The 25,178-nt window shown below is 40.8% G+C and overlaps 2 protein-coding genes across 5 annotated transcripts in view; one reads left to right on the top strand and one right to left on the bottom strand.

Annotated features, from left to right (window-relative positions):
* The window catches only part of ccdc80 (coiled-coil domain containing 80), a 47,117-nt gene extending 44,308 nt beyond the window's left edge, over positions 1-2,809 (top strand). Inside the window, exons 9-10 of the mRNA XM_047370776.1 lie at positions 95-178; positions 1,917-2,809. Of these exons, the coding sequence (XP_047226732.1) occupies positions 95-178; positions 1,917-2,239 (407 nt within the window). The 3' untranslated portion in view covers positions 2,240-2,809. The remainder of the gene's footprint in view (positions 1-94; positions 179-1,916) is intronic.
* Positions 2,810-5,566: 2,757 nt separating this feature from the next.
* slc35a5 (solute carrier family 35 member A5) lies at positions 5,567-22,417 on the bottom strand. Of its 4 annotated transcripts, XR_007039036.1 has the most exons (12): positions 22,305-22,417; positions 20,411-20,603; positions 20,162-20,260; positions 17,931-18,064; positions 17,307-17,374; positions 16,860-17,048; positions 13,673-13,873; positions 13,468-13,595; positions 13,111-13,379; positions 11,273-11,349; positions 6,430-6,492; positions 5,567-6,310 (listed from the first exon to the last, which is right to left on the bottom strand). XR_007039036.1 is itself a non-coding variant. In XM_047370905.1 (11 exons), exons 2-10 carry the CDS (start codon positions 20,535-20,537, stop codon positions 11,281-11,283), a joined length of 1,284 nt encoding a protein of 427 aa, XP_047226861.1. In that variant the 5' UTR covers positions 20,538-20,603; positions 22,305-22,417; the 3' UTR covers positions 5,567-6,492; positions 11,273-11,280. The 4 variants fall into 4 exon arrangements, 3 of the variants coding, with proteins under 3 accessions (XP_047226861.1, XP_047226859.1, XP_047226860.1); XM_047370905.1 differs by having other exon boundaries at positions 5,567-6,492; XM_047370903.1 differs by lacking the exons at positions 5,567-6,310; positions 6,430-6,492 and having other exon boundaries at positions 11,050-11,349.
* Positions 22,418-25,178: the final 2,761 nt, after the last annotated feature.

Raw genomic sequence — 25,178 nt, 5'->3', positions numbered from 1 at the left:
GGCCGGAAACAGCTGACTGCCATTTCATGGCTACAGCTTTTTTCTCACATGTGGTCATGCATTTATTTGTGCTGTGTTTACCATGATGTCTTAGGTCTGAGGCACATCGCCATCCTGAAGCTGGTTGGTACTGAGCTGCCTGACATGGGGGGAGTCTTGGAACTTTATCCCATAAATGGTAAGAACTTTCTTGTATAAAACTGAGTTTTATAACACCATGGTACCCACAGGGTTCTGATGTTACAGGACATATTTAAATACAATATTGTCTTTCCCAGCAAAAAAAAAAAGCATCAACAAAAACCACCACTATTTACATTGAATAAAAACTCATGTAAATTACTAATGCAATTTGCAAGAAACTAATTCATCATTTTGGCAGAAATAATTTAAAGTAGCTTTCTATAACAATATTATCAGTCGGTCATATTCAGGGTAGAGGAAGACTGGTGTGTTTTAGGTGAAATTGAGGCATAGACCTTGAATGGGCCATTAGAACACCAAATTTGGTGTTGGAAACAGCTCGACCTGGTTTGGACATAGTTTCATCTGTTTGACAGCTGGCTCCACATTCATCTCTAAAACACTTTGATTGTAAATGAGTTTGTGGTTGATGCAAGGGGAAATAGTTGTCAGCCACTTACTGGGAGGTTGTCAGTTCAATTTAAACTTGCACCACATTGAGCATGACATTTGGATCTGACTATATTTCTGAGATGAATAAGTGAATGTGACATGCAGTGTAAAAGCATCTTGAGTGGTCAATAATCTTAGAAAAGTGCATTCTCCTTCAAAGGCGGACGCTTCTGTAGCCTCAAGTTAGCACATTAAAAACGTAAAATTCAAGGTAACACAATTAGAAAAAGATGGGAGTAGGTACAGTTTTTTGTTTTTTTTTAATCAGGAGAGAAAACTGTAAAATTGTGTTTAACAAATCTTTTAGGTCAAGACTTTTTTACAGCTGAAGGTTGTCCCAAACTGGGTCATTAATACGGGAATGGCACCAAACACAGCACCAGATCTGCTACAAAATGGCTTAAAGAGAAAATAATCAGCATGTTGAAATGGTCCAGTCAATGTCCAGAATTCAACCTGATTGAAATACTGTTGGGCCAAAAACAGAGCAGTGTAAAAATACATACCCTATATACTATGCAGATATTCTCTGACATGAGCACTTTGCATAATATCTGCACCAGAAGTCTCCCACTGCTATTATTTTCAAAACAATAAGGGCGGACAAACTCAGTACAGTGAAACTGTTGCTCACCAAGGAAATGCTTCAATTAAAAATTATAATAATCTTTTCACTCTTCTGGTCTGAAAAGATTTCTGACTTGTTCAAATCCTATGGCTGGCTGGTCACACCGGCAAAGCCAGCTCATCATAGGGTCGGGCTGCCTTCTATCCCCCTCAACGCAGTGTTCCTTTCATCAAACACATGCAAAATATGTAGCATCATGCACCGTGAGCTGTACACATGCACCATATACACAACAAGACTTGATGTTGCTTTTAGTTTCTTCACTTTTGAACCAACATAAAATAGATAAATAGGTCAAAATATGTGGCAAGATAAGAAACAGTGTGACAGCAGCTGAAGTTCAAATCAGTGACAACCACAACCGCAATTCCAAACAGAAACCCTTGCATAGGCTGGCATTTCTGCATTTTATTTTAACTATTGATTTTGGTCAAAATAGCTTTTTAAGCAAGCTTTTTAATTTCTACAAAAAATGAGTCAAGCCTCATGGGAGACTTTAGATACTAAAGCCAGAATCTTGCCTGCTGGAGTCCAAGATAAGATGGAGGTACAGGAAATGTCAAAAGAGTCTTTAAAGAAAATTATAGCTTTGTAGAAATAAATCCTCCCCTTGAAACACTGTAATTGTCCCTTGGATGTTTGCACTTTTCAGGGAGTGCTACAGTGGAGCGTGAAGGGCTCCCAGCCACCCTGGTGAAGGACATGAGGAACTACTTCCAAATCAGCCCAGAGTACTTCTCCATGCTGCTTGTGGGGAAAGACGGCAACGTGAAGTCCTGGTACCCTTCGTCCATGTGGTCCATGGCTAATGTCTATGACTTGGTGGACTCTATGCAGCTTCGCAGACAGGAGATGGCCATCCAGCAATCACTCGGCATGCGGTGCCCAGAAGACGAGTATGGCGGATACGGCTACCATCAGCATGGCTATGAACACGGTTACCAGGATGGCTATCACCAGGGTTACGGTTACTAAGTGATGAGTGACAATCACAAGCTGGTCCTCTGCACCTTTTTCTCTGATATCTTTCATCATGTTTTCTAGCCACCCTCGACATGGTAGTCAAGGGTGTAGACATTCTCTTTGAATGTTTTGTAGCACTTAAAGGAAAATCTGGAGCTCATTTCATGTACCCATTTCATTCGTGTACGGCACGTTGTACGAGGTGCAGGAAACGAATTTGTATTCCCACCTGGTCAGTGACAACATGTTCAGGTGAGGCTGGAGGATCAGGAATGTGTGTGGCTGTTTTATGTATTTTTTCCCTTTCCAGCATCAAGCATACTTGTATAATCATCTTCCACATTTACTTGCTTGTCAGATTAACATTTTCATATTATCAGGACAGATCATTTTGTTGTTTTTTTTTTTTGTGGATAATGGGCTTAAAGATGTATTTATTGGAAATCTGCTGCATCTGTTGTGCAATTAACAATCTTTGTTAAAATCAGTTACATTATTTCTCCTCTGTAAAGTCTTTGTTGCTCTACAATGTTCCTATTTATACTATATTAGCAAATATGACAAATAAAAATGTGTTTAGTACTGGTGCTGTAAACTCAGCGACTTTTAGAAAAAAAACACACACAAGTAGCTAATATCTCCCATCTATGACATCTTGTTGTCTGCTGTCTGCATTGCACGCGATTAAGCTGTTACACGTGTTCATACGCCACCAGAATAAACACACTTACACTAAGATTACTATGTCCTTTAGCAATTTGGGAGAATATCAGCTGATGTCAAGTTGTTAATTTACAACATTTGACTTAAGTGGGGGCACACTTGTAGATGTATCATAAGGCATCACCTGAAACACACTGTCTTGTTTTTGACACTCTGGAAAAATTGTGAACTTGATTCATTCTTACATGCAATTTGACAGATGTCTGAATGTGCCACATTCATCTGCTCAAATAAATATGTGCCAGCATAAACAACATGGGCATTTCCAGCCATCATATTGTTCAGTAAGACAGGTTCCGTGTCTCAGTGAGCAATGTGTTTAAGCGTAAATTGTGCGAGGAAACCTCAGAATGAAACCCCAAGACCTTGTGAAGATGCTGGCTGAAGGTGGTAAGAGAGTGTTGTTATCCCCAGACAGTGAATCGGGTCTGAGTGAGACATGTCCTTTGGTCTGATGAGACTAAAACGGCTAAAAAATGTTTGGCCATGGCGCGGCGCTAATGTTGTAAGGGTTAAGCGCGTGACAATATACGGAGGCTACAGTCTTCGAAGCGTCCGTCCTGGGTTCGAGGACTGGCGACCCGGCGACATTTGCCGAATGTCTCCCCCTCTCTCTACCCCTCTTTCCTGTCTGCCTACTGTCAAAAAATAAATAAAAATAAAGGCCACTAGTGGGGAAAAAAAAATGCTTGGCCATGATGACCATAGTCACACCATCACAACTGTCAACAACATAGGGGTTAATGTCTTTCTGCGGGAGGGACTGGTGCACTTCACAATGTCGATGGCAATATGAGAAAAGAACAGGATAAAGAATAACAATTACCTAAAGACTTCAGGTTTTGGTAGTGTAAAAACTCACTTTTACCTTTAAAAAGCTGCTTGTACCTGCCCTAATAAAGTGTTATTTTGACTATGTCTGTTGAGCTTCCAGTGTCAGTAAAATACTATTATTCCTTACATGATAATTGTTCCCTCCAGGACTCATATCAGAGAAAATTAATTCAGAGAAGTCAGAAAGCTTCTAGTAGAAGCATATGAACCAGCTAAAACTAAATCAGACGAGCAGGTCTGGAAATGGGACAGCTGATGTTGCTCCAGTAGAACCTAGAATGAAGCACTGCTACTAGACGCTCTGTTATACAGGTGTTTTAATATGGAAGAGTATACCTTTAAAACCTGACTCTAACCAAACCCGACTCTAAATGCTTTTAGGGGTCAGGTTAATCTCTGGGACTCCGGGGATTTTTACTGAATGTTAGATTAAGGTGAATGTTACATGCTTAAATTTGAATGGTAAATTTTGCTTCTTTACGTTTCTGTATTTTATGTTATTTTGCTGAAAATTTGTATTTTTGTTTTTTCCTTTTTTTTCTGTCTGCACTAGCAGAAGGTATAAAATTGTAAAGTAAATGAACAAACTGAAAAGGTAAGTCCAACTGCAACAATTGAATAGTTAATTGAAGCAGCTTGGCCAGAAAAATAAAATTTCCCCTCAAAACCTGTTATTGGAGGAACGGGAGGCAGGAACAGGGAAAGGGCCTATAATGTCCAGACAGATGGAAACAACTAGCTCAGATGGTGACAACATAAAACCAGATGAAAATAGTGACGATGCTCCCCTCCCCGATGCCCAGCTTGCAAAGAAGTCAGCATCAGAGTTGTCTACTGACATTACTGTTGTCTTGGAAAAGAGGGGAAGACTTGGGAACCTTTCAGAATACTAGTCCAAGGAGGAACTCAGTCTTTCCTTCCGACTCAGCAAATGAGGTCTCTTTTTTGAATGTAGTTCTTTAATCAACCTCGAAAGACCTTACTCTAAGCAAAACCTCCCAACAGAGACCAACACCTAGGGTCCGGAAGGGGAATGGAGCTCAACCCCTTCCTTTCTCACTGTGTGAGTTGAGGGAAGAGCTCCATTTAAATTTCTTTAGCCATTAAAATGTCAAACCTGTTGTTTATAACCATACTCATGACTCTCAACTGTCAATGTTAGAAGTGTGAAGTCAAGAGTTACAGCCCAGAGTGTTTTATCCTTTTTAAGTTCCGTAAAGTCAGATGTGCTTTAAATTCAGGAATGTTCAATAGCTTTTTTTAACCTGCTACACTCAGTGGCAAGGACATGTGGCCACAGACATCAATCTGGAGAAGCTCCAATGATAATAAAAATGATGGATTGGCCATTTTAAATAAAAGCCCTCCTTTAATTGCATTTTAAGTAGAGAGGATAGAATAAGAACAGAACACGATTTAAAAGTAGAAAACATCACTTTTATTGCAGGGAATAGTTAGGCATTTTAAACTAGTCCACTGTTTTAACCAATGTATTCTAGAGAGACCCTTCACCTGGGTCAGATAGTTCTCGCATAGATTGTTTTTATTCGGGATTGCTGACCAACAGATGCTAGATTGACACTGGATTTCTTTTCCAATCACTGTTGTGCTTTACTCTTTCACTCTCCTCAGGTGTGACGTCCTCTTATGAAGCAGAGAGGGAAATACAGGAAAGAGAAAAATGTATATGATACTTTTTCAAGAAAAAGTATCATAAACCAGATTTTATCTCAGAGCTAAGAAAGGAAAGTGGATGTTTAGCCAAAAATGCAAAAGACGTTATTCAAACAGTACAAGATTTTTATTGTGAATTATACAAAGAAAAGCTGTAACCACGGAGAACATTACAGGGACCTTAATTTTTTTTTTTCATAGAAAGTCAAAAACGGCTTGCTTTTAATTCAGGGTTTTACTGTATTAGACATAAATCAGTGTCTTAAAAGTTTCAAGAGAGGGAAGTCCCCTGTATCAGATGGACTTCCTCTAGAATTCTACTTGATGCTTAGAGGCATTTTAGCACCTGACTTACTGATTGTTTTTACAGATTTTAGTCAACTTGACCAACTCCAGACAGTTTTAGAGTAGGGATAGTGACTCTTATTTATGAAGGCAAAATAAAGACTGACTTAAGAAACTGTTATCCTTTCTAACTTTGACTGCGAACGTTTTAGCAAACTTTTAGCCACACATAGGCATCTTGTTTTAAAAAGAAATAATTCACCTGGATCAAGTCTGTGCTATTCAAGGTAGGAACATCACCGACAGCCTCGTACTGATCCAAGATCTGTTTTGCGAGAGACAGAAAGATTTGGCTAGTCCTAAATTTAGATTTTGAGAAAGCCTTTGATCGGGTCTCGCACCAGTACCTCTTCCGGGTACTGCAAAAAATGAGTTTTCCTGAAATGTTTCCAGCTTCCATATGACTGCTGTACCAGGACATCTCAAGCAAATTTGTAGTAAAAGTAGTAAAATGACTGCGTCAGGGTTGTCTATAATCTGCCCTCCTGTATGGGACCTGTATAGAACCTTTCACACAGATTTCACAAAGAGACCAACAAATTAGGGGGGTATGAATAGCAGGAAGTGGGGGACAAATAACAAAATGTATTTTATAGGTGGATGATATAAATATTTTATATACTGACCTTTTATCTGTGAATAGAATCTTTAACTTGACTGATTGGTTTGGACAAGCCTCTGGCTCAAAACTAAATGGAAACAAAATGAGAGCACAATTTATGGACCGTGAGCAACAACTGAGATGACAGGACCTTCAATGAAGGTGACACAGACAGATCAAAAAATAATGGGAATCAAATTCGACCAGAGGTGAGATGAACTAGTCTGACGTGATATGGAAAGTAATGCAAGGACTGGGATCCTGGGGACTTAGACAACTGACCTTGAAAGCAAGATTTTAATCTTTAAACCATCTTTTATTAAGAGTTGTAAGAGTTCTTTTAGAATTGGAACGTCATGGTTTTTTTTTTTGTGGTGATCAAAATAGGAAAGACTCAGAAGAGAAATAATAAAAAAGCCAAAGAGGAAGGGAGGAAAGGGGGTACCAGATCTGTACCTTCTTCTAGGAAGCCACTACACAAGCATCCACCTGAAGCAAGCAATTGATCTCTCCACCAATCCCAAAAGCAATGCCATGACCAGATTCTGGATGGGATCCTTTCTGTTGAAACTACTAACCCATTGATCTTATAAAATCCATGTCTTTTTACCTGCCCCCAGCCTATGTTTTTATAAAAAAACTTTTTATCTCATTTCAATTTGGAAAAAGAAGGGTTGCAGTTCTTAACTAATCATCGCTTTCTTATTTCTATTGCGCAGGAGCGGGAACCAGTGACCCGTGTGTCCGACCCCTCATTTGGAGAGCCCACAACGGTTTGGCACAACGTTAACCATCCTATTCTTCCAAACAAAAGTCTTAACCTGTCATGGATGGCTGCTTTGATTCTCCCGGCCCAGTCAGGTTTGTCATGCACGCCCAGGGCATGGCAGCGACAAATATGTGCCTCGACCGGGTTGTGGCACGCCTGAGTTGCTGAAGCACCTGCTCTGGGAGTGCATCGCTGCCGTAGACCAGTGGGCAAGGCTCCTTGAAATTCCCATATTTACCAACAAGCGAGGTCCTTACAGCACAAATAGTGTTTTATTGGGTGAACCAACGACAAAAAAGGACTTCACTAAGATGTGGCTCACCATTGGCGCCATCAAAGACGCCATATGGAGCTACATAAACTTTCTGGTCTGAAAGCACATTCAGATTCCCCCCGTGGCTGTGATCGAGATGGTAGCAACAAATAATAAATCCAGATAGTCCTTTTCCTCTTTGGCCCGGAGGACACGATGTCCAATATTTCCAAAAACAAATTGAAATGTGGATTTGTCAGACCAGAACACACTTATCCACTTTATGTAGGTCCATCTAAAATGAGCTCGGCCCAAAGAAGCCAGCGGTGTTTCTGGGTATCGATGCTATGTGGCTTTAGCTCTGCATGGTAGAGTTTTAACTTGAACTCGTAGATGTAGCGATGAACTGTGTTAACTGACAATGGTTTTCTGAAGTGTTCCTGAGCCCACACGGTGATATCCGTTACAGAAGGATGTCGGTTTTTAATGCAGTCTCCAGAGGGGTCGAAGGTCACGGGCATTCAATGTTGGTTTTGACCCTTGCTGCTTATGTGCAGAGATTTCTTCACATTCTCTGAACCTTCAGATGATATAATGAACTGTAGTTTATTAAATCCCTAAATTCCTTGCAGTTGTACGTTAAGAAATGTTCTTAAAATGTTGAACTATTTGCTCACACAATTATTCACAAATGTTGAACCTTGCCCCATCCTTGCTTGTGCAGACCCGAGTCTTTCAGAAATGCTCCTTTTTATAGCCAATCATGAACTCAACTGTTTCCAATGAACCTGTTCACCTGTGGAATGATCCATACTTTTGCCAGCAATTCGCGTGGCCAGTGGGTGACAACGATCTACTCTCTTCTTCGTGTCATCAAATAGGGGAGCTTCTATCTGCTGCTTGCCGGTTTCAGCTCAACAAGGCGGACCTGGATTCTACTGAGCGAGTCACAGTGCTTTATTTAAGGAAAGCCGAACAACGCCGCCGGAATCGACGTCTCAGGGTTTACCAGATTCTCCAGAGACAGAACCAGTTTGGAGAGTACCACCACCTACTCCAGAAGCAGCGTCTAGATGACAGTCACTTTTAGCATCTGCCTATCCAGAACCCAGTTTGAGGACCTGCTGCCCCACGCTGGGGGACAAATCAGCCACCGGGACACCAACTACAGGCGCTGTATCCCCGCTTCAGAACACCTGTCCATCTGTCTTCGGTGAGTAAAGAAATCTCAGCTCAATAGAAAGTTGTGTGAATGATTCACAACTTCATGTGTGCCTTATTGAACAGTCCTTTTCAGGACTACATTTTAATGGCTTTTTTCAAAGCAACCCACAAACCTCTTCAGAGCAAACCTTCCTTCATCCTATGTGTACATGAATGTTTCTGTCTTTTTCAAATATGTGATGTTTGCGGATTGTAGAAATTGTTTTCCCTCATTTCTTTGCAGGGACTGCACAGAATTGACAGATAAGTTCAGATTTTTCAACTCCAGCGAAATTCACTCCACGACCAACTTGGATTACACTTCGCTCTATTCGCCCTAATTGTTCTGTCCATCGCATCGCTTTGCTCTACATAGGGTTAACATGTAAATCGGTCACTCCTATCCCATCATTCGTGGTCAGTCTGAACGCACAGTGCTCAGACATATGCCAGGCGAATTGCTGGCGAAATGTCAGGCGAGCAACAGCACACAAATGAAGTGAAACATTTACTGGACAAGCTAGCAGGCTGATAGCTAACATCCCTCTGAAGGTGATAATGAAATGACTGTGCTGCAAAACCTTAATATTCTGGGGCTCTGGCACATATATAAACTAGAAGCTGAAACAGTGGTGTGGTGGAGACTGCTGCCTTCCATTGACCAGTGCAGCAATTGTTACCATAGAGACTTTGGGTGCAGGAAGGGGAAAAACATTGCTGTATTTTGCAGCTCCTCTCTCAGGTTCTGTTCAATCTCGTGACATCTGAATACACCAACAACCGAAATCATCTTCGCCATGTCTAGAAGCCAGTGTGCATGTGTTAGTGTCATGTAGCTGTGTCATTTTTTGATGTTATTAATAAAGTCAGCAGGTGCTGTCTGTGTTTGTCTGAATTTCAAGCTTTTATTGCATTCTGATCACAGTTACAAGACTGAGGGCGGCTTGATTTAGAATTTGGTCATATTAATAAACAGTAATGTATGAAAGCCTGATAGAATCCCAATTCCAGCTCATGTGTGGTCACTCAGCAGCCAAATAACAGTGTAAAGAGTTCTGATGAAAATTAAAAAGAGAGATCATATTTCTCCTACTTTAGCTTCCATTTATTGGCTCCCTGTTAAATCCAGAATAGAATTTATAATTCTCCTCCTCACATATAAAGCCCTTAATGATCTAGCTCCATCATACATCAGAGATCTGATTGTTCCATATGTTCCTAACAGAGCACTTCGTTCTCAGACTGCAGGTTTACTGGTGGTTCCTAGAGTCTCTAGAAGTATAATGGGAGGCAGATCCTTTAGTTATTGAGCTCCTCTCCTGTGGAACCAGGTCCCAGTTTTAGTACGTGAGGCAGACACCCTGTCTACTTTTAAGGCTAGGATTAAAACTTTCCTTTTTGATAAAGCTTATAGTTAGAGAGTGGCTTAGTTTATCCTGAGCTATCTCTGTAGTTATGCTGCTATAGGCTTAGGCTGCTGGAGGACATAATGACCACTTTCACTCTCCAATTTAGCATTATTTGCTGTTATTTCAGCTTTTAACTTTCTGTTCTCTCTGTTTTTTTTCTCTTTCTAGAAGCTACATCTGACCTGGCTCTGTGTTTAGCTGTGGCACCTTCCTGGAGGGGGGCATTGGTCAAGCTGCTGCTGCCAACAACTTAATGCTCACCTTATACAGATGATCCAACATCTTTCAGTGTTTAACCCTGTCTCTCCTAGACATAGTTACTGGCTGAGCTTCTACTGTGACTAAGTGTATGTGTTCTCTATCATACTCTAGACTTGAAAACTGGCTCAGAGTCCATCTGCATAGCTCTCTTTCTCTCCTAGATAAAGCCTCTAAAGGAGCTAATATGATTAATGCTTTAAGTTCTTTTCCCATAGAAAGTATTCCTGGATCAGTGCTTCTGTGTTCTGTTTGTGTCTCTGCTTTGTTCTCTCAAACCACCAGTCGGTCGTAGCAGATGGCCGCTCACACTAAGCCTGGTTCTGCTGGAGGTTTCTTCCTGTTAAAAGGGAGTTTTTCCTCTCCACTGTCGCTACATGCATGCTCAGTATGAGGGATTGCTGCCAAGTCAACGTCAGTGACTGTCCACTGTCTCTACAAGCTCATCCAGGAGGAGTGACTGCAACAAATCTCTGACTTGATACAATCTGCTGGAATTCCTTTAGATAGAAAAGCTTTTTAACCAATTTGAATAAATAACTGAATCTGACTGCACTGTTTGATAGTTAGGATTAATTGGAATGTATGAACGTGACTTGAAATCTGTATGATTTGATTGAATTGACTTTGTAAAGTGGCTTGAGATGACGTGTTGCGAATTGGCGATATCTAAATAAAACTGAACTGAACTGAATTGAAGAGCTGGAGGCGTTAAACAAATATTTACAAAGAAAAACTCTTAATGACCCCAAATGCTAAATAATGTTAGTTTTTTACATCTCACACTTCTGTCAGAACATCAACAACAGCATCCAAGCACAAACATGCACGTTTCAGAACATAAAGTAGGACCTCACGTTCATCACCATTATTTACTGTTTAACCACTGACAGTTTAAATAAATGCTTCGTCAGAGATCCTCTTGTGTGAAGAGCCTCTGTACAGTGTAGTTTTAGCAGCAGTCACATCCTCCCACCTCAGGATTCACAAGGATTCCTCGTCAGATTCACTGTCTGTGTTGGTCTTACTGAGGAGCTCCAGCTCCTCGCCGTCCTACAACAGCAAAAACAGAGAGGATCACAGAATAAGTACAAGGGTCGTAAACTCCAGAGGAGCGATCTGCACATCCTGAGACATCCCCTACATTTACAGTGGACACACAGTGTAAACACCCTCTGTTAAAATGCAGTTTGTTTCTCATGCAAGAAAATGAAACCATGATAAACCACAATGATGCTGCCACCATCATGTTTCACCTCAGGCATGGTGTTCTCCTGGTGGCCACATATATTTCCTTTAGAAATACGTTCAAACGTTTCTGATTTAGTTTCATCAAACCCTTACTTCCAGCATGTTTTAAAGGATGCTTTGTTGATTGTCATGTTACCTTACTCCTTAGTTCAGACAAGTGGAGAATACAGGGCATTGTTGTCTCACAAAGACAACCAGTATCCACTGTTCCCGTCAGCCTCTTTTTAGCCTACTTACATTAGTTTCTGTCTTGTTTTATAAAATGTGAAGAAATGTCCAGTTCTCAGTAATCTCCCCGCTGATGTTTTCCCCTGTTTTTAATGACCGCCTTCACTGTATCATGTAGCATAATAATGTGGTTTTTCAAAGAACATTAGTAAACAAACAGCGTGAAAACCAAGGAACACAGCAGACAGGACAGGGAAAAAGTTGTGGAGAAGTTTAAAGTAAGCTTGATTTAAAGTTTAAATTAGGTTATAAAACAACATCCCGGTTTGGCCCATCATCCAAAAATGGAAAGAGTATAACATGACTACAAATGTTCCAAGACATGATACCCTACAAGAGGTTCTTTGTCATTCTAAAGGAGCTGCGGAGATCTACAGCTGCTGTGTTGGAATCTGTTGTTACTAGTTGTGCACTCCTCAGTCCTGTCAGGAAGAATGGCACGAAAAAAGTGACACTTGAAAGAAATCCATAAGAGGTCCCCATTTGCAGTTTGCCAAAAGCCATCTAGGTCACAAAAAGCAAACAAGTGGAAGAAGGTGTTCTGGTCAGATGAGACCAAAGTTGAACTCTTTGGTGTAGATTAAACAAGACAGAAAACTAACACCAGCAATAACCCTGAAAACACTACTCCCAAAGTGAAGCATGGTGGTGGCAGCCTTATACTGTGGGGATGCTTGTCTTTAGTGCAGACAGGGAAGCTGGTCAGAGCTGTTGGAAAGATGGATGGAGCTAAATACATGGCAGTCATGGAAGAATCCTGTTAGTGGCTGCAGAAGGCTTTCTACTGGGGCGGAGGCAACCCTAAACATCCACCCAGAGCAACAGTGGAATGGTTTAGGTCAAAGCATATTTCATGACGTGTTTGTGCGTATGAATATGTTTACAAGGCACTTTAAGTAAAGATAATCCCACAAGGACAGCTGAACTTATCAGTGTAAAATGTAAGTTTCCAGGTTTCGCTTAGATATTAGAGAAAGTACCAAGTGCTGAAGGAGCAGGAGGAAATACCTCACATTTTCAAACCGCTGCTGATTTGCTGTTTGTTTTTGTTAACCTTTTACTGTACTCAAAAAAAAGATCTGATATGTGCAGCCTATACAAGCAGATCAAGTCAAAAAGTACCATAGATCTTTACTCTTTATGTCTGACTTCCAAAGTTTACTGAATTATTAACAGAATTATGCCACATATGGTTCCCATCATTCTCCTTACATGGAATCAGAGAACTTGAATTTGGAGACAGAAGAAGCAGTTACATGTTTGCTCTTGACTGAGTCAAACAGTGAAAAGACACGACTGTGTTTAACTGCTGAAGATCTGAGGTCGGCTGCTTACCCCTCTGGACCTCTTAAACACCTCTCCATTGATGACCCGCAGTTTCTCCTGTTGTAGGCTGTACTCCAGGTCTTTTGGTCGGCTGGCGTTGTAAATAAAAATGGATAGCAGGACTATGGGGGCCTGCAGGAAGAAGTCCAGCGAGGGGCGGAAGTCAAACAGGAAGAGGGAGAATCCGGTCACTAGTACGGTGGTGATCTGGCCCGTCAGCACGTGGAACATATTGTCTCTGAACTTTAAGATGAAGGCAACAGATAAACCCAGGGCAGCTAAAAAACGAAGAAGATGAGTTTGAGTTCTTCAGATGCTCAATGAACTCTACCAGCAGCACTAGGAGCATTATGTGTCAGTACTCACCAGTGACCAGCACCAAAGCCAAAGAATAAATGTTATGTCCGTGGAGAAGGCCACAGTGAATGGTGAGTCCTCGAGCCTCACTGCTGAGCCCCAGAGTCAGACCATTAAACACCACACCAAAGACATACCTGCAAAAGCATACATACATGATTATGACCACCACAGAACACAATGTTCCTGCTGCTTTAATGTTGTCAACCCTCACAATTTACTGTTCTGGATGAAGATGCTCTCTGTAAGCTGGTCTCCCTCTTTGAGAATTTTCTCATTGTAGATGTTGGCCATGGCAGAAATGAAACACTGCAGGAAGAGCAGGATGTGACCCACACCGAGAGACTGCAGCTTCCCCACTATCCTGTCCCTCCAGGCCTGACCGGGCAGTGACGATGTCCACGACTCAGAGGCGCTGCAGAACAGGAACAACAATCTCAGTACAGAAGAAACAGGTAAAAGCCTCAATATGGGCGGACTGCTCGGTAGAGCAAGCAAATGTGTTGCTCCTGGATACTGTCTGGTGATTGCTAGCTTTTTACTAACCAAAAAAGCCCAATTTTGTTCTTTGTACAGTGCAGTGAAACACAGACATCTCAGATTTGAAACCAGGTAACATTATTTGCTGCTCATTTCAAATGACCTTGTAGGACCTATAGATTTAGTCAAAGAAAACTAACAAATGCAGGTGAAAACCCAGAAGGTTATTAACTGAATGTTCAAGCAGAACAGAGAGATTCTGTTTTATGAATGCTGTTTTATTCGTATTTATAATTAAAATTATTTTGTATCTGTGGAACTTTAAATAAAGATAGACAAGGCAACCTTTAACCCTTCCTGTGCAGTCCTATTCTGACTGGCTGACTAACTCGCACCTGACTAGTCCAACCCGGGATCGAAAGCTTCGGCTGAACTGGAGTTTGTGGAATCAACACATGACTCGTATAAAGCTTTGCTCACCGGATCAGGATTTTCTCACATTTACTGTATTAAAGCTTCATTTGTCTACATCTTATGTTCTGATTTATTTGGTCTAAAACTGGTCTGAAGAGAGTACATTTTACTTGATACACTGTGGAGGCACACTCAGGTTTTATTTTTTCTTTGTATCAATAATGTGGCTCTGTTTTGATCTAACGTTGGGACCATTCATGTGCTAAAGGGACCATCTCACCAAGTCCCTATGCTAGAAGGAACATCTCAGGCTGATGTGAGAAGACTCAATTTAGCTGAGAGGGGGGCGCTGGCTGGCAGTTTTCCAGTACTGGCAAAGTTGGCTGCCCACGAAGGTCCCATGAAAATGTATCTGTTCTCTCTTTCCTAATTTCCCCTTTTAGGTTAAAGTTAAGGATTAAAACCCAGAATAAGGCAATAAAATGTTTTTGTCTTGGCTTCTGAGAAACCATTAAGCTTCAGGTAATTCTTAGATGGTTGTTTAGAGTGTTTATTTCCCAGTTATTCTTTCTTTAATCAGTAATGTGTAGGTTAGAATTACTGTTGGTCTCTCAAGGTTTCTTCTGCTTTATTTAATCAGTAGTCAGCAGCCATTAGATTGGTTGGTTATCAGTTATCATCAACTTCACAATTTTAACTGAAGCAACACATTTTACTCTGATTTTAAATAAATTATGAATCCTGAGAAAAACACAGAGAGCTTGTTTCTTTCAGCATCATCAACAAAACTCCTTGTAAGGGAGAAGAAATCAGTCAAAACTGATTTATAGAAGTTAAAACACGTTTATGAGCATACATATAATTGAAATATAAGCAATCTGTGACATTGCACTTTGTCACAACTGTCTCAAAATAGGATGGAAATGTTTACTGAAGTCTGAAAAGTAATAAGTAGTACTTAAAACTGCATTAAATATGTAAATTAAATGACCATATTCCTTCATCTAGGTTGGGGTTGGTGAGTGAAGTGATGAGCCACCAGGGGGCAGAGTTTAGTTATGTCAGGTTCTTGCTGGCCACCAAGCTCATTTTCCCCAGAAGAAAATGTTCTGTACTAAACTAGTTTATTTCAGGCTCCACTATGAGAATATCAGGGATATGGCACAAGCCATTTGGTTGATTACCTGGGGCACCAAAGCCTGGAGGGGGCGCTGCTGCACAGATTAAAATGAATGAATGAATTAATAAACAATAATAACAATGTGTTGTCCTGACTTGTGAAGACTGCTGGTGTTCTGTATTAAAAATAAAAATTCTGAAAACATAAACAACCACGCCTCTTGTTTCCCCGTTTTTCCTCATTATTTGATAGACCTCCCACCACTGATGTGCCGAATACCGAACCTCCTTACAGATATACCACAAATCACCTGCTCCAAAGTAAGTTGATAAAGAAATGTTTAAATGTTCTCTCCTCAGAGTATCTTATATTTTGGAGAGTGTGTGAGAGTGAATGCTGACCTTTCCAACATGTTTCTGAAGTTACAGTTGAGCTATATAACATTGTTGCAGTTAGTTTATGATTTGTAGCTTCTCAGAGAACTGTTTTTATTGTTGTTTCGTGTTCTCCATGTGATCCAGCTGTAAACTGCAGCAGCTGATTGGTGGTATGACTCTGTGTATTTCCTCTGGGGCCAGTAGGCCAAGAAGAGGCAATAAGGAGTCTAAAACAAAATAATAATTTTTAAAAAGCTCATAAATATATTTTTACTCCATATCAGTCCCATTATTAGTTATATTTGCTGCATGGCAAAAAAGCCGTGGGGTTTTATTGAATACATATAAACGCGCTGCAACCGCCCTTTATTTTATAAATCCAGAATCCCAACTTAAATAATTTATGTTGAACACATCCCATAGTGTCTCTGCAGCAGCTGTATCTTTTATGTGTAGTGTTTAGCAACAGGTCAATCTCATCTACACCTGTCCTGGACTGATGCACTGAGGAAATATTTGCCACATTTGTCGACACATGAAGTGTATTTTAACTGTGCCAAAAATGTCTAAATATTTCAACTTTCCAAACCTCCATATTGAAAGAAAACTAAATGAACTGTAGCTTCTGCAAGGATTCTAATTTTAGTTTTAATACATATTTGAGCTTTCTAAAAAAAAAAGAATCCATTAAGGATTACTAACAGTTTATTTTGTTAAAACTTACCGTTCACACTTCTGCCTATATTGTCAAAGGTTTTACAAAACAGACTGTAACCACAACTCTTTTGTGTCAGGGAATACCCCACCTGAAGGGCCATCCACGTTAGACCCCGAGTCCCTTTGAAGGAATGCCTACTTTATCTGGAAAAACATTAGTCCATCCAAAACCCAGAAAGCTGGATGAAAAAACTCTTACTTTTCCTTTAAAGAGATCAGGTTTCTCCCTGTTTTTCCTTCTTTGACTAAATGTTCTTTTTTCGTTCAGTGTGCTGTTATTAGATGCATGTTACCTGCTGTTTTTCATCTGCTCCAGGAGCTGGGTGTAAAGAATGCAGGAGTTGGAGGGGGTGGAGAGGGGATTTGAGTGGAGGCCTGGCATTGCTATGGAGTTTTGGCTGCCCCCTGACCCTGTTGTCAAGGAGACGATGGCCAGGAAAAGGATAACTAAAGATGCCCACTGAACCCAAGACAGACGCCGCCTGAAGAAAAAATGAAACATGTCCAGTCTGATGAAACAATGAATTATTAAAGGTGGAAAGTTGGAGCATTTTATTGAAATGTTTGTATTCCACTGGGACAAGAGCTGGTGTATTAAGGAATAGTGTATTAGGACAGTATTTGAGTCTGAAGATGCCGAAAACAAGTTTAAGAAACATCTATTGAAACAAGGTTTTCTTTTTGCATAAATATTCACATTTTAGACTAAACAAACAGGGAAATGTTGTGTGGCCACTTACTTTAAAACAAGTCTAAAGAGAACAGCTGTGGTCAGGATGACAAAGTTGGAGAACAACACTGCCATGGCCTGGGGACAAGAAGAGAAGCAGCTGAGTCATTGGAGAACACGTTAGTAGATAAACCCTGTCGACCTTTAGAAAGAAATGGGGTCAATTTTACATTCAAATTATCAGTATGTCAAATACATACATAGGAAACGTTGACTTTACCCCACAAATAATCACACTGAATACAGTGCCTTAGAAAAGTGTTCCCAGCGTTCTCTGCTCTTCATGATGCTGTTTGTTCACTAATGTTCTCTAACAAACCTGTGAGGCCAGAAACAGAACAGCTGTATTTATACTGAGGCTAAACTACACACAGCTGGATTCTGCTCACTGTTTAGGTGATCTCTGAAGGCAACTGGTTGCAATAAAGTTTATTTAAAAGTACTGGAGCTAAAAAATGCACATCAGACTTTTTAACAAACTTTAAAACAATAAATCATTTCCTTCCACTTTAGTGGTCTATCCAGATAAAATGCACTGAAGGTTGAGGCTGTACCCTGACAAAATAGGGCATGTAAAGGAGTACAAGCACCTCTGTAAGTCACTGTATGTGATGAGATCTAACGGTTTACCCACCGGCTGCAGGTAGGTCATCACATAGAAGATGATCAGGTTGTCCAGAAAGTAGAGGAACGCAGGGACAGCCCACTTTAGGGAGATCAGGAAGGAGGAGCTGGAGGCACAGCCCAAATCTCTGCATGATCGTCCCTCTGAGGACACACACATACACACACAAACAGCATGCTGTTGGCACACATTTCTACTTTCTTTTAGCTCTGTACACAAATAAACACCAATACAACTTCATACAGATAATTCGATACTGGCTCGGCTGATTGTACTGCTTAGAAGAGCCAACAGGATAATTTAATAAGAACTAGGCTGACGGATGATGACTGGCTGACTAAAAAACTTGCTACCACTATTTTTTCATTAGATTACCACCTGATGGTGAGGTTTAGACCATTAACTGCCCTCCTCAGACAGAGACATCTGCACAAAATGTCTCACTAAGCAGAATCAAGCCAGTCAGAGTGTAATAAACATGCCACATCCACACTAGGAGTCGCATATGTGACAGACGTTAGTCAAACATATGTGACAGGATCAAAATGTACTGGACTTAAAATGATGCACAAAACTAGGCAGAACTGGTTCTTTTTCAAGTTATACCACTCATCGCTACACACATCTTATATGTCCTGTGACAGGAAGTGTGAACTGTTCTATGCATTTGATGTAAAGAAATGATGATAACAATGCCAGAAAACTCACTAATCCCACAGGGTTGCTGCACTGCCAGAAGTTATGTTCTTTCAAATTCAGCTTCCAATCTCCATAAATTAGCTTCCATGCTAGGTGCTAGAGCCCACTCCACACAATGTCTCTGATGATTAGCAGCATTATGGAGTCATATTATGTTTTGTTTTAGGCACTAGCAGCTTTTATTGTTTCACATTTGAAAGTAAGTAGACAGGAAATAGTGTGGAGAGAGAGGGGGAAGGGCATCCAGTAAACGTTGATGGGCCGTGACTCAAACCCACGACAGCCTGCGTCAGTGACTAAGGCCTCCGTACATGGGTCGCGCAGTTAACCCCCTGCACCACCAGGGCCGCGCCCATTATGGAGTCATATTAGAACAAATTAGCACAGGCAACCAAGATTTCTGCTAAATTTATGTATCAGTGGACTGTGATCCATTTAGAGTCCATAAAGTCAGGGTTCAAACATACAGGAAAAGATGTTTCCAGTGACATAATGATGCAGTGCTCTGGTGTCCACCTGGCTGTGGAAAACTTGAATAGCTAGTCCTTTTAGTGCTTGGAGTTGATAAGAGTTTGCTGGCTTTCAATTATCCACATAAGCTAAATTGTTTCCACAATGTTGGGAGCATGGAACTGTCCAAAATGTCTTAGCATGCTGAAGCATTCAGAGTTCCCTTCGCTGGAACTAAGGGACCAAGCCAAACTCCTCAAAAACAGCCCCACACCATAATGCCCCCTCCACTAAACTTTGTCCTTGATAAAATGCAGTCAGACATGCACTGTTCTGGCTACTGGTTTCCCAGATAGAGAGGCAGGATTTGTCACTCATGAGAACATGTCTCCACTGTTCTGGAGTCCGGCGGCAGCGTGGTTTACAACACTACATCCAGTGCTTGGCATTCTACTTCATGAGGTTTAGACACAGGTGTTGGGTTATGGAAACCCATTCCATGACCTTTTCTCTGCACTGTTATTGAGCCAATCTAAAGGCTACAAAATCTGAAGGTCTATAGCTACTGTCTTCGCAGAAAGTTGGCTACTTCAGCGCACTGTGTAGTGCAGCGCACCCCACGCTTCAGTTCTACGTCGACAACTGTTTCCTCTTTGTTTTAATTCCACTAAAAGTACCAGTTGCACAGGTGCCGTCCTATCACGGTACCACGCTGGAATCAGCTGAGCTCCTGACAGTGACATATTCTTTCACAAATAATTGTACAAGCAGTCTGTAGGCCAAGGCGATACATGATGAGACAGGAACACTTGAATTCAAACATTCAACCATTGTTTGGTAACATGGTGTAACCCAATCACTCTGTAAAATAATCTAACAACAATGTGAACTTTAACCACAAAAACCCAAGCTGCGCAGCTTGCAGAACACATCTGTTTCACCGCTGAAATGTCAGGCCATACTAGTTCCTTTGCTGAAATGTAACGTCTCAGTCTGATCTTCTCTATCATAAAGAGATGGTTAACAAGTCATCTCAAGGTACGTTTGGAGGTTGTTAGTGTTAGATGAATGATTAGGAAACAGATGGTTACCTCGGACTATCACTCTGACCGACATAACCAGACAGAAGAGCAGCTTGAGAGCCTCAGCGAGCAGATTAACAGATGCAGGGAGGAAGTCATACTTATTTTCTGAAAATAAAGCAAAAAAAAAAAAAAACTAAACAAATGTATTAACAAGCTGCAAGATATATTACTGATGGAAGAGGTAGTTAAATGTTTTCTGTTCATGCTCCAGTCGGGAACAACCGTTTCATATTGGTTGCATCCTCTGTCACTCACCTGCGTTGGCAGAGAATTTCAACAGCACAATGCGACTTGTCCCTAATGTAACAAAACCCAGGCCAAGCGCCAGAGTGTAGCCCGAGGAGCGGGAGCAGAGCCTGGCGCAGGAGTAGCAGCACACCATGGCTCTAACCGGCTGGATCACAGGAAGCTTATCAGGCCCACCTGGTCTGGGTTCAGGTGTTAAATTCTGGAATACAAACAATGAGGTTGATATATTACTAGAATACCGAAAATGAAATCAACGTTTCCCATGATTTAAAGTGTCGGTTCAGCTGGAGCAAATGAGAGGGAACACTTAATCACCACAGACATGCCTTTCATGCATTATATTGGGATTTTGTGTGACAGACTAACACAAAGTAGAGCAAAATTGTGAATTATAATTCTTCCACTCCTGTCTCAAACCACCTGTCTTCCCTGACCAAAATGTGGACGTTGCTGCCTTCAAACGACGGTCCCTTGTCCTTGAAGTGTAAATAAACCACAGATTCTGGACCCGATAAGTTTGCTCTGCAGGTGTTGGGCCATACGTTTGTGTAGCTGCTGTTCAGATTCTCCAGTGTTGAGGTCAGAACATTCCTTCGCTGCACTGGACTGCATCTACCACACTATTAAGCTTGTGCTTGGGTGTTTTATCCTTGGGATGACCCAGCCCCTGTTGCAGATTATTATTGGGTTTAAAAGGTTCCGAAATAATATGATTGGAAAAATATCCTTGTTAGTTTCTCGGATACTCCAGCCACATATGGAAGGACCTTTTCCTTCAGTGGACTGAGTTGAGTGTTTTCTTGAAATCCTGGATGCCGTACCATAGACCCAGTTAGGGTTTCCACAGGTTTGAATCCTTTCTTGATGTGTTTGTTCCTTGTCCTTTGCTTCTGTCCTTGTGGGGACCTGTTCAGCTCCATGCTGCGTAGTTCTGATGACTGACAGATTATGTTTCAGTAGGTGGTGCAATTTAAAAAGTTGGTACTGGTCTGTGTTTGGATGTTTTCTGTAGACTTCAGTGGTGAAACTTCCATCTCTCTCAATGTGCACTAGACACCAAAAAAGGTAGCTTGGTATCTCTGGCATCCTCTCTTGTGAATTTCATGTTGTTGTCTGCTGAGCTGATGTGTTCAGTAAAGGCTTTCACTTCTTTAGCTTGGATGTTGACCCAGGTATTGTCTACATATCTCAACCAGTGCCTAGAAGATGTTCCTTTGACCTCGTACTGAAATCCTAGCAAGGAGTTCCAACCAGCACTGCGTCTCAGAGCAGCTAACTCAGACTATATGATCTGTACTGGAGAATCTCTCCCCTTAGGAGGAAGATCTAATAACACCATGTGAGTCAGCTGAGATGTCTCCATCACCAGATCTCTGGAGGGACAGAAGGAGAAAGAAGCTGCTGCTTCAGGACGTTTATTTCCAGTGCCATAAAAATCAGTGTAGAAATAACGGCCATCATCACCTGTTCTGGTTTTCAGCATCAGTCAACTTTTACCTGAAAGTTAAGCTGATCTCACTGTATGTTGTTCTAATATTATTTAAGACCAAAGACTATGTGTTTTAGAAAGACAGCACGGTCGAGTTTAGCATTAGTCTTTTGAAGACAGGCAGACAGCAATTCTCAATCGAGATTTTAAAAAAGTGTAAAATCAGCTTAAACATAACTATGGGAGTACCGCTGAGGTAATAATATATACCAGTAAGCGTAGATGTTTTTTTTTCTGTTTTGTTATCTCCCTTTTCTTTGTACCAGCTGCTCAGAGCTTCGTTAGCATCAACATAGCATGACGGCCGCCGTGGTTCTGCATTAAAACAATAGGAGTACAAATAAAGTCTTATTTTTTGCAAGAGCTCCTACCAATAAGAGGTTATAATGACTCCATTTTATAGCGACGTACCAGTTATTCTTCCTTTTAACCGAAGCATAGCTGAAGAATCATATTCCGTCAACACAAAACACCAGAGAGCACTTCCTTGTTAGTAAGCGTACGCATTCACGACGCGGGTGACGTGGTGACGTCATACTACAAGGATTCGAGCGCAGTCGAATTTTGGAATTTATAGGAAATTCCAAACTCTTCCCAGATTATACATTGCATGGAACTGAGTTGTATAGAGTGAAACGATGTTTCATCTCTTCTCTGTGTGAGGTCTACAGAAAAAATGACATTATTCTGTTGGAGTTCTCTCAAACATAATTTGCTATTTTGAACACATAAAATATAGATTTTTAATATTTCTTTAATAATTCTTTAATCTTTAATCTTTCTTTAATAATTATAATATTATAAATATTACGTTCTGTTTACACAAGCAGAAATTTGCTGGACCACTTCCCCTCTTTAGGCCCTCCATACGAGCTCTTCATAACTTTGGTCAAAAACAACATAGACCTGAGTAGTGTTTCTAAATGCAGAGATTATTTTGAGAGCTATTTTAGTGATTTTCCTGTTTTCAATGCAATGTCAGTTGTGAATGTCCACTTACTACAGGGACAAGATATTTGTTTTGCACCTTGTGTGACGGAGGAGCTCCTCAACTGACTGCGCACACACATCTTTCAGCTGCCTATGGCAGGACACACACACATTCAGTAATCTTCCTACCTCCTTTCCGTACTCTCCAAGTTAAAATATACAACAACCTCCAAAAACTGAAGTGGAGGTAGGACCCAGGGCGCTGTTTCTTGATTCCTAAATACAATTGTATAGCACCAATACTTTAATGCACAGCCTAATTACCCAAACCGATCAGCTGATTCAGTCTGAATGGAGCAGGGAAGTGGTTCAAACATAATCAGTTGAACATTTTCAGTCTTTTTTCCCCAATTTAAAGTTACCAGAGATGTTGTGCTGTAGAAAATACTCTGTCAAGTTGGGGAAAAAACTGTGGAAACTGAATACCACTACATTTATCAAACTTTTGCCTTAGTCTTTTTCTCCACTGTTAATCCAGCGTCCAGGATTACCTAAATCATTCCTTTCTGTTAAATCCCATAATAACAAGAGATTTATTCAGGTATTTAGTATGTGGTAGACTGGCCAAGACATGTTGGGTCAAATTATTGTGGATGTCCTTCCATATTGTCATTGTCCATTTGGAAGACCCATTTGTGCTCTAACTTTAACTTCCAAAATTATTCCTAATCCTGCCTTTGGGTTTAATGTTTTATTTTATTTTTACCAACATGTTTCCTATGAATGAACATTATATTTATGTATTGGAGTGCCTCAGTAGGGGGTCCTAACTTAAATCTGATAGAGAACCACTAGAAGGACCCAAAAATTAGGGTGATGGGAAGGTGGCCCTCCAATCTCAAAGACTTTTGGAGATTTGTAAAAAGCTTGCCAACAGTTTCAAGAAGCATCTGGTTGCTGTAATGCCAATAAAGATTGTTCCACTAACTATTGAAAGGGGCACAAATAGTTGTTGACATGCCATTTAAAAAATAAAAAGAAATTAAAAACACATAACTTATTTTTTTTTAAAATGATACTCCTTTGAGATTTAGGAACTATGAAATTTTGAACACAAAGTTGAACTGCTTTTACTATAAAATGTACAGCATCTCACAGTCAAATGACTGGCAGTAACAACTTTAATACTGAGGAAAATATAATTAGTAAATAATCTCTTTTGTCCAAGTAAAGAGCTATTATCCTGCATTCAATCGACAACATCTGCTGCTGATGTTAGACCAGACTATGTGCATTGTGCTGCTCACCTCTCTTCTCAAAGAAATTAGAATTTTCACTTTTCTTTTTGATAGCCTGATTTTGGAAAAGGCATGACATTTTCCTGCCCCCTGCTCCTCTGGCTCTCGAATCATTGTACATAGCTCAGCTCAATCAATCATGTGCAGGTGTTAACTAAAATATTTGTAACTTTTGAGGGCCTGTCCAGGGTCTACCCCGCCTCTCGCCCATAGACTGCTGGAGATAGGACCAGCTCCCCCCGTGACCCACTATGGAATAAGCAGTAGAAAATGACTGACTGACTGACTGACTTTTGAGGGCTATGAGCCTCAGAGACCATCCATCACTGCAAAATGTGTGGTCTCTAAACACTTCATTTAGCCAGGGTTGATTTTTTCATGACATTAGTAGGTCAAAATTGACAAAATGCAACAAAAAAACCTTCTCCATTTATATCTTTCTAAGGATGCCATTTTGCAGTGGACCTGGGTAAGGAGTACCCTTCACCCCCAGTGGGACACCATAGAAAACACCCACACAACATGACACTACCACACACTTACTTCAGAGTTGGGAGTGTGCAAACTTCCCCCTTTTCCTCCAAAGGTCATGATGATCATTACAACCAAAGTCATTTAAGGTCTTAGTCACTGAATGCATTTATGAACTGTACTTGCCTGTACAGCCCTTTGGTTGCCTTTTGATTTGTAAAACGTGTAACAAACTACCTGACAAACAGACCACAGTTTGTGAGACTGAAGGGTTGTGAGTCTAACCAGGTAGTCAGCAGCACAGGAACACCACAGGGCACTGTACTCTCACCATTCCTTTTCACTCTGTACACCTCAGACTTCCAGTACAAGACAGACTCCTGTCATCTGCAGAAATAATCGGATGATTCTGCAGTCGTGGGGTGGATCAGAGATTAACAAGAAGCTGAGTACAGGAAGGTGGTGGACCGCTTTGTGGCATGGTGTGGAAACAATCATCTCATTTTGAACGTGACTAAAACAAAGGAGATGATTGTAGATTTTAAGAGAAACAGGAATAAGTCAAAAACTATTTATATCATGGGAG

The sequence above is a fragment of the Girardinichthys multiradiatus genome, chromosome 7, assembly GCF_021462225.1.
Source record: "Girardinichthys multiradiatus isolate DD_20200921_A chromosome 7, DD_fGirMul_XY1, whole genome shotgun sequence".
In the NCBI taxonomy this organism is placed as follows: domain Eukaryota; kingdom Metazoa; phylum Chordata; class Actinopteri; order Cyprinodontiformes; family Goodeidae; genus Girardinichthys; species Girardinichthys multiradiatus.
The sequence above is the reverse complement of the archived record's forward strand: the minus strand, read 5'-3'. Positions and strand labels throughout refer to the sequence as shown.

Coding starts and splice junctions, on each gene's coding strand:
- slc35a5 (XM_047370905.1), bottom strand. CDS start 20,537: ATGGTGTGCTGCTACTCCTGCGCCAGGCTCTGCTCCCGCTCCTCGGGC. Junction 20,261..20,410: donor GAAATTCTCTGCCAACGCAG/GTGAGTGACAGA, acceptor CTTTATTTTCAG/AAAATAAGTATGACTTCCTC. Junction 18,065..20,161: donor GGTCAGAGTGATAGTCCGAG/GTAACCATCTGT, acceptor GTGTGTCCTCAG/AGGGACGATCATGCAGAGAT.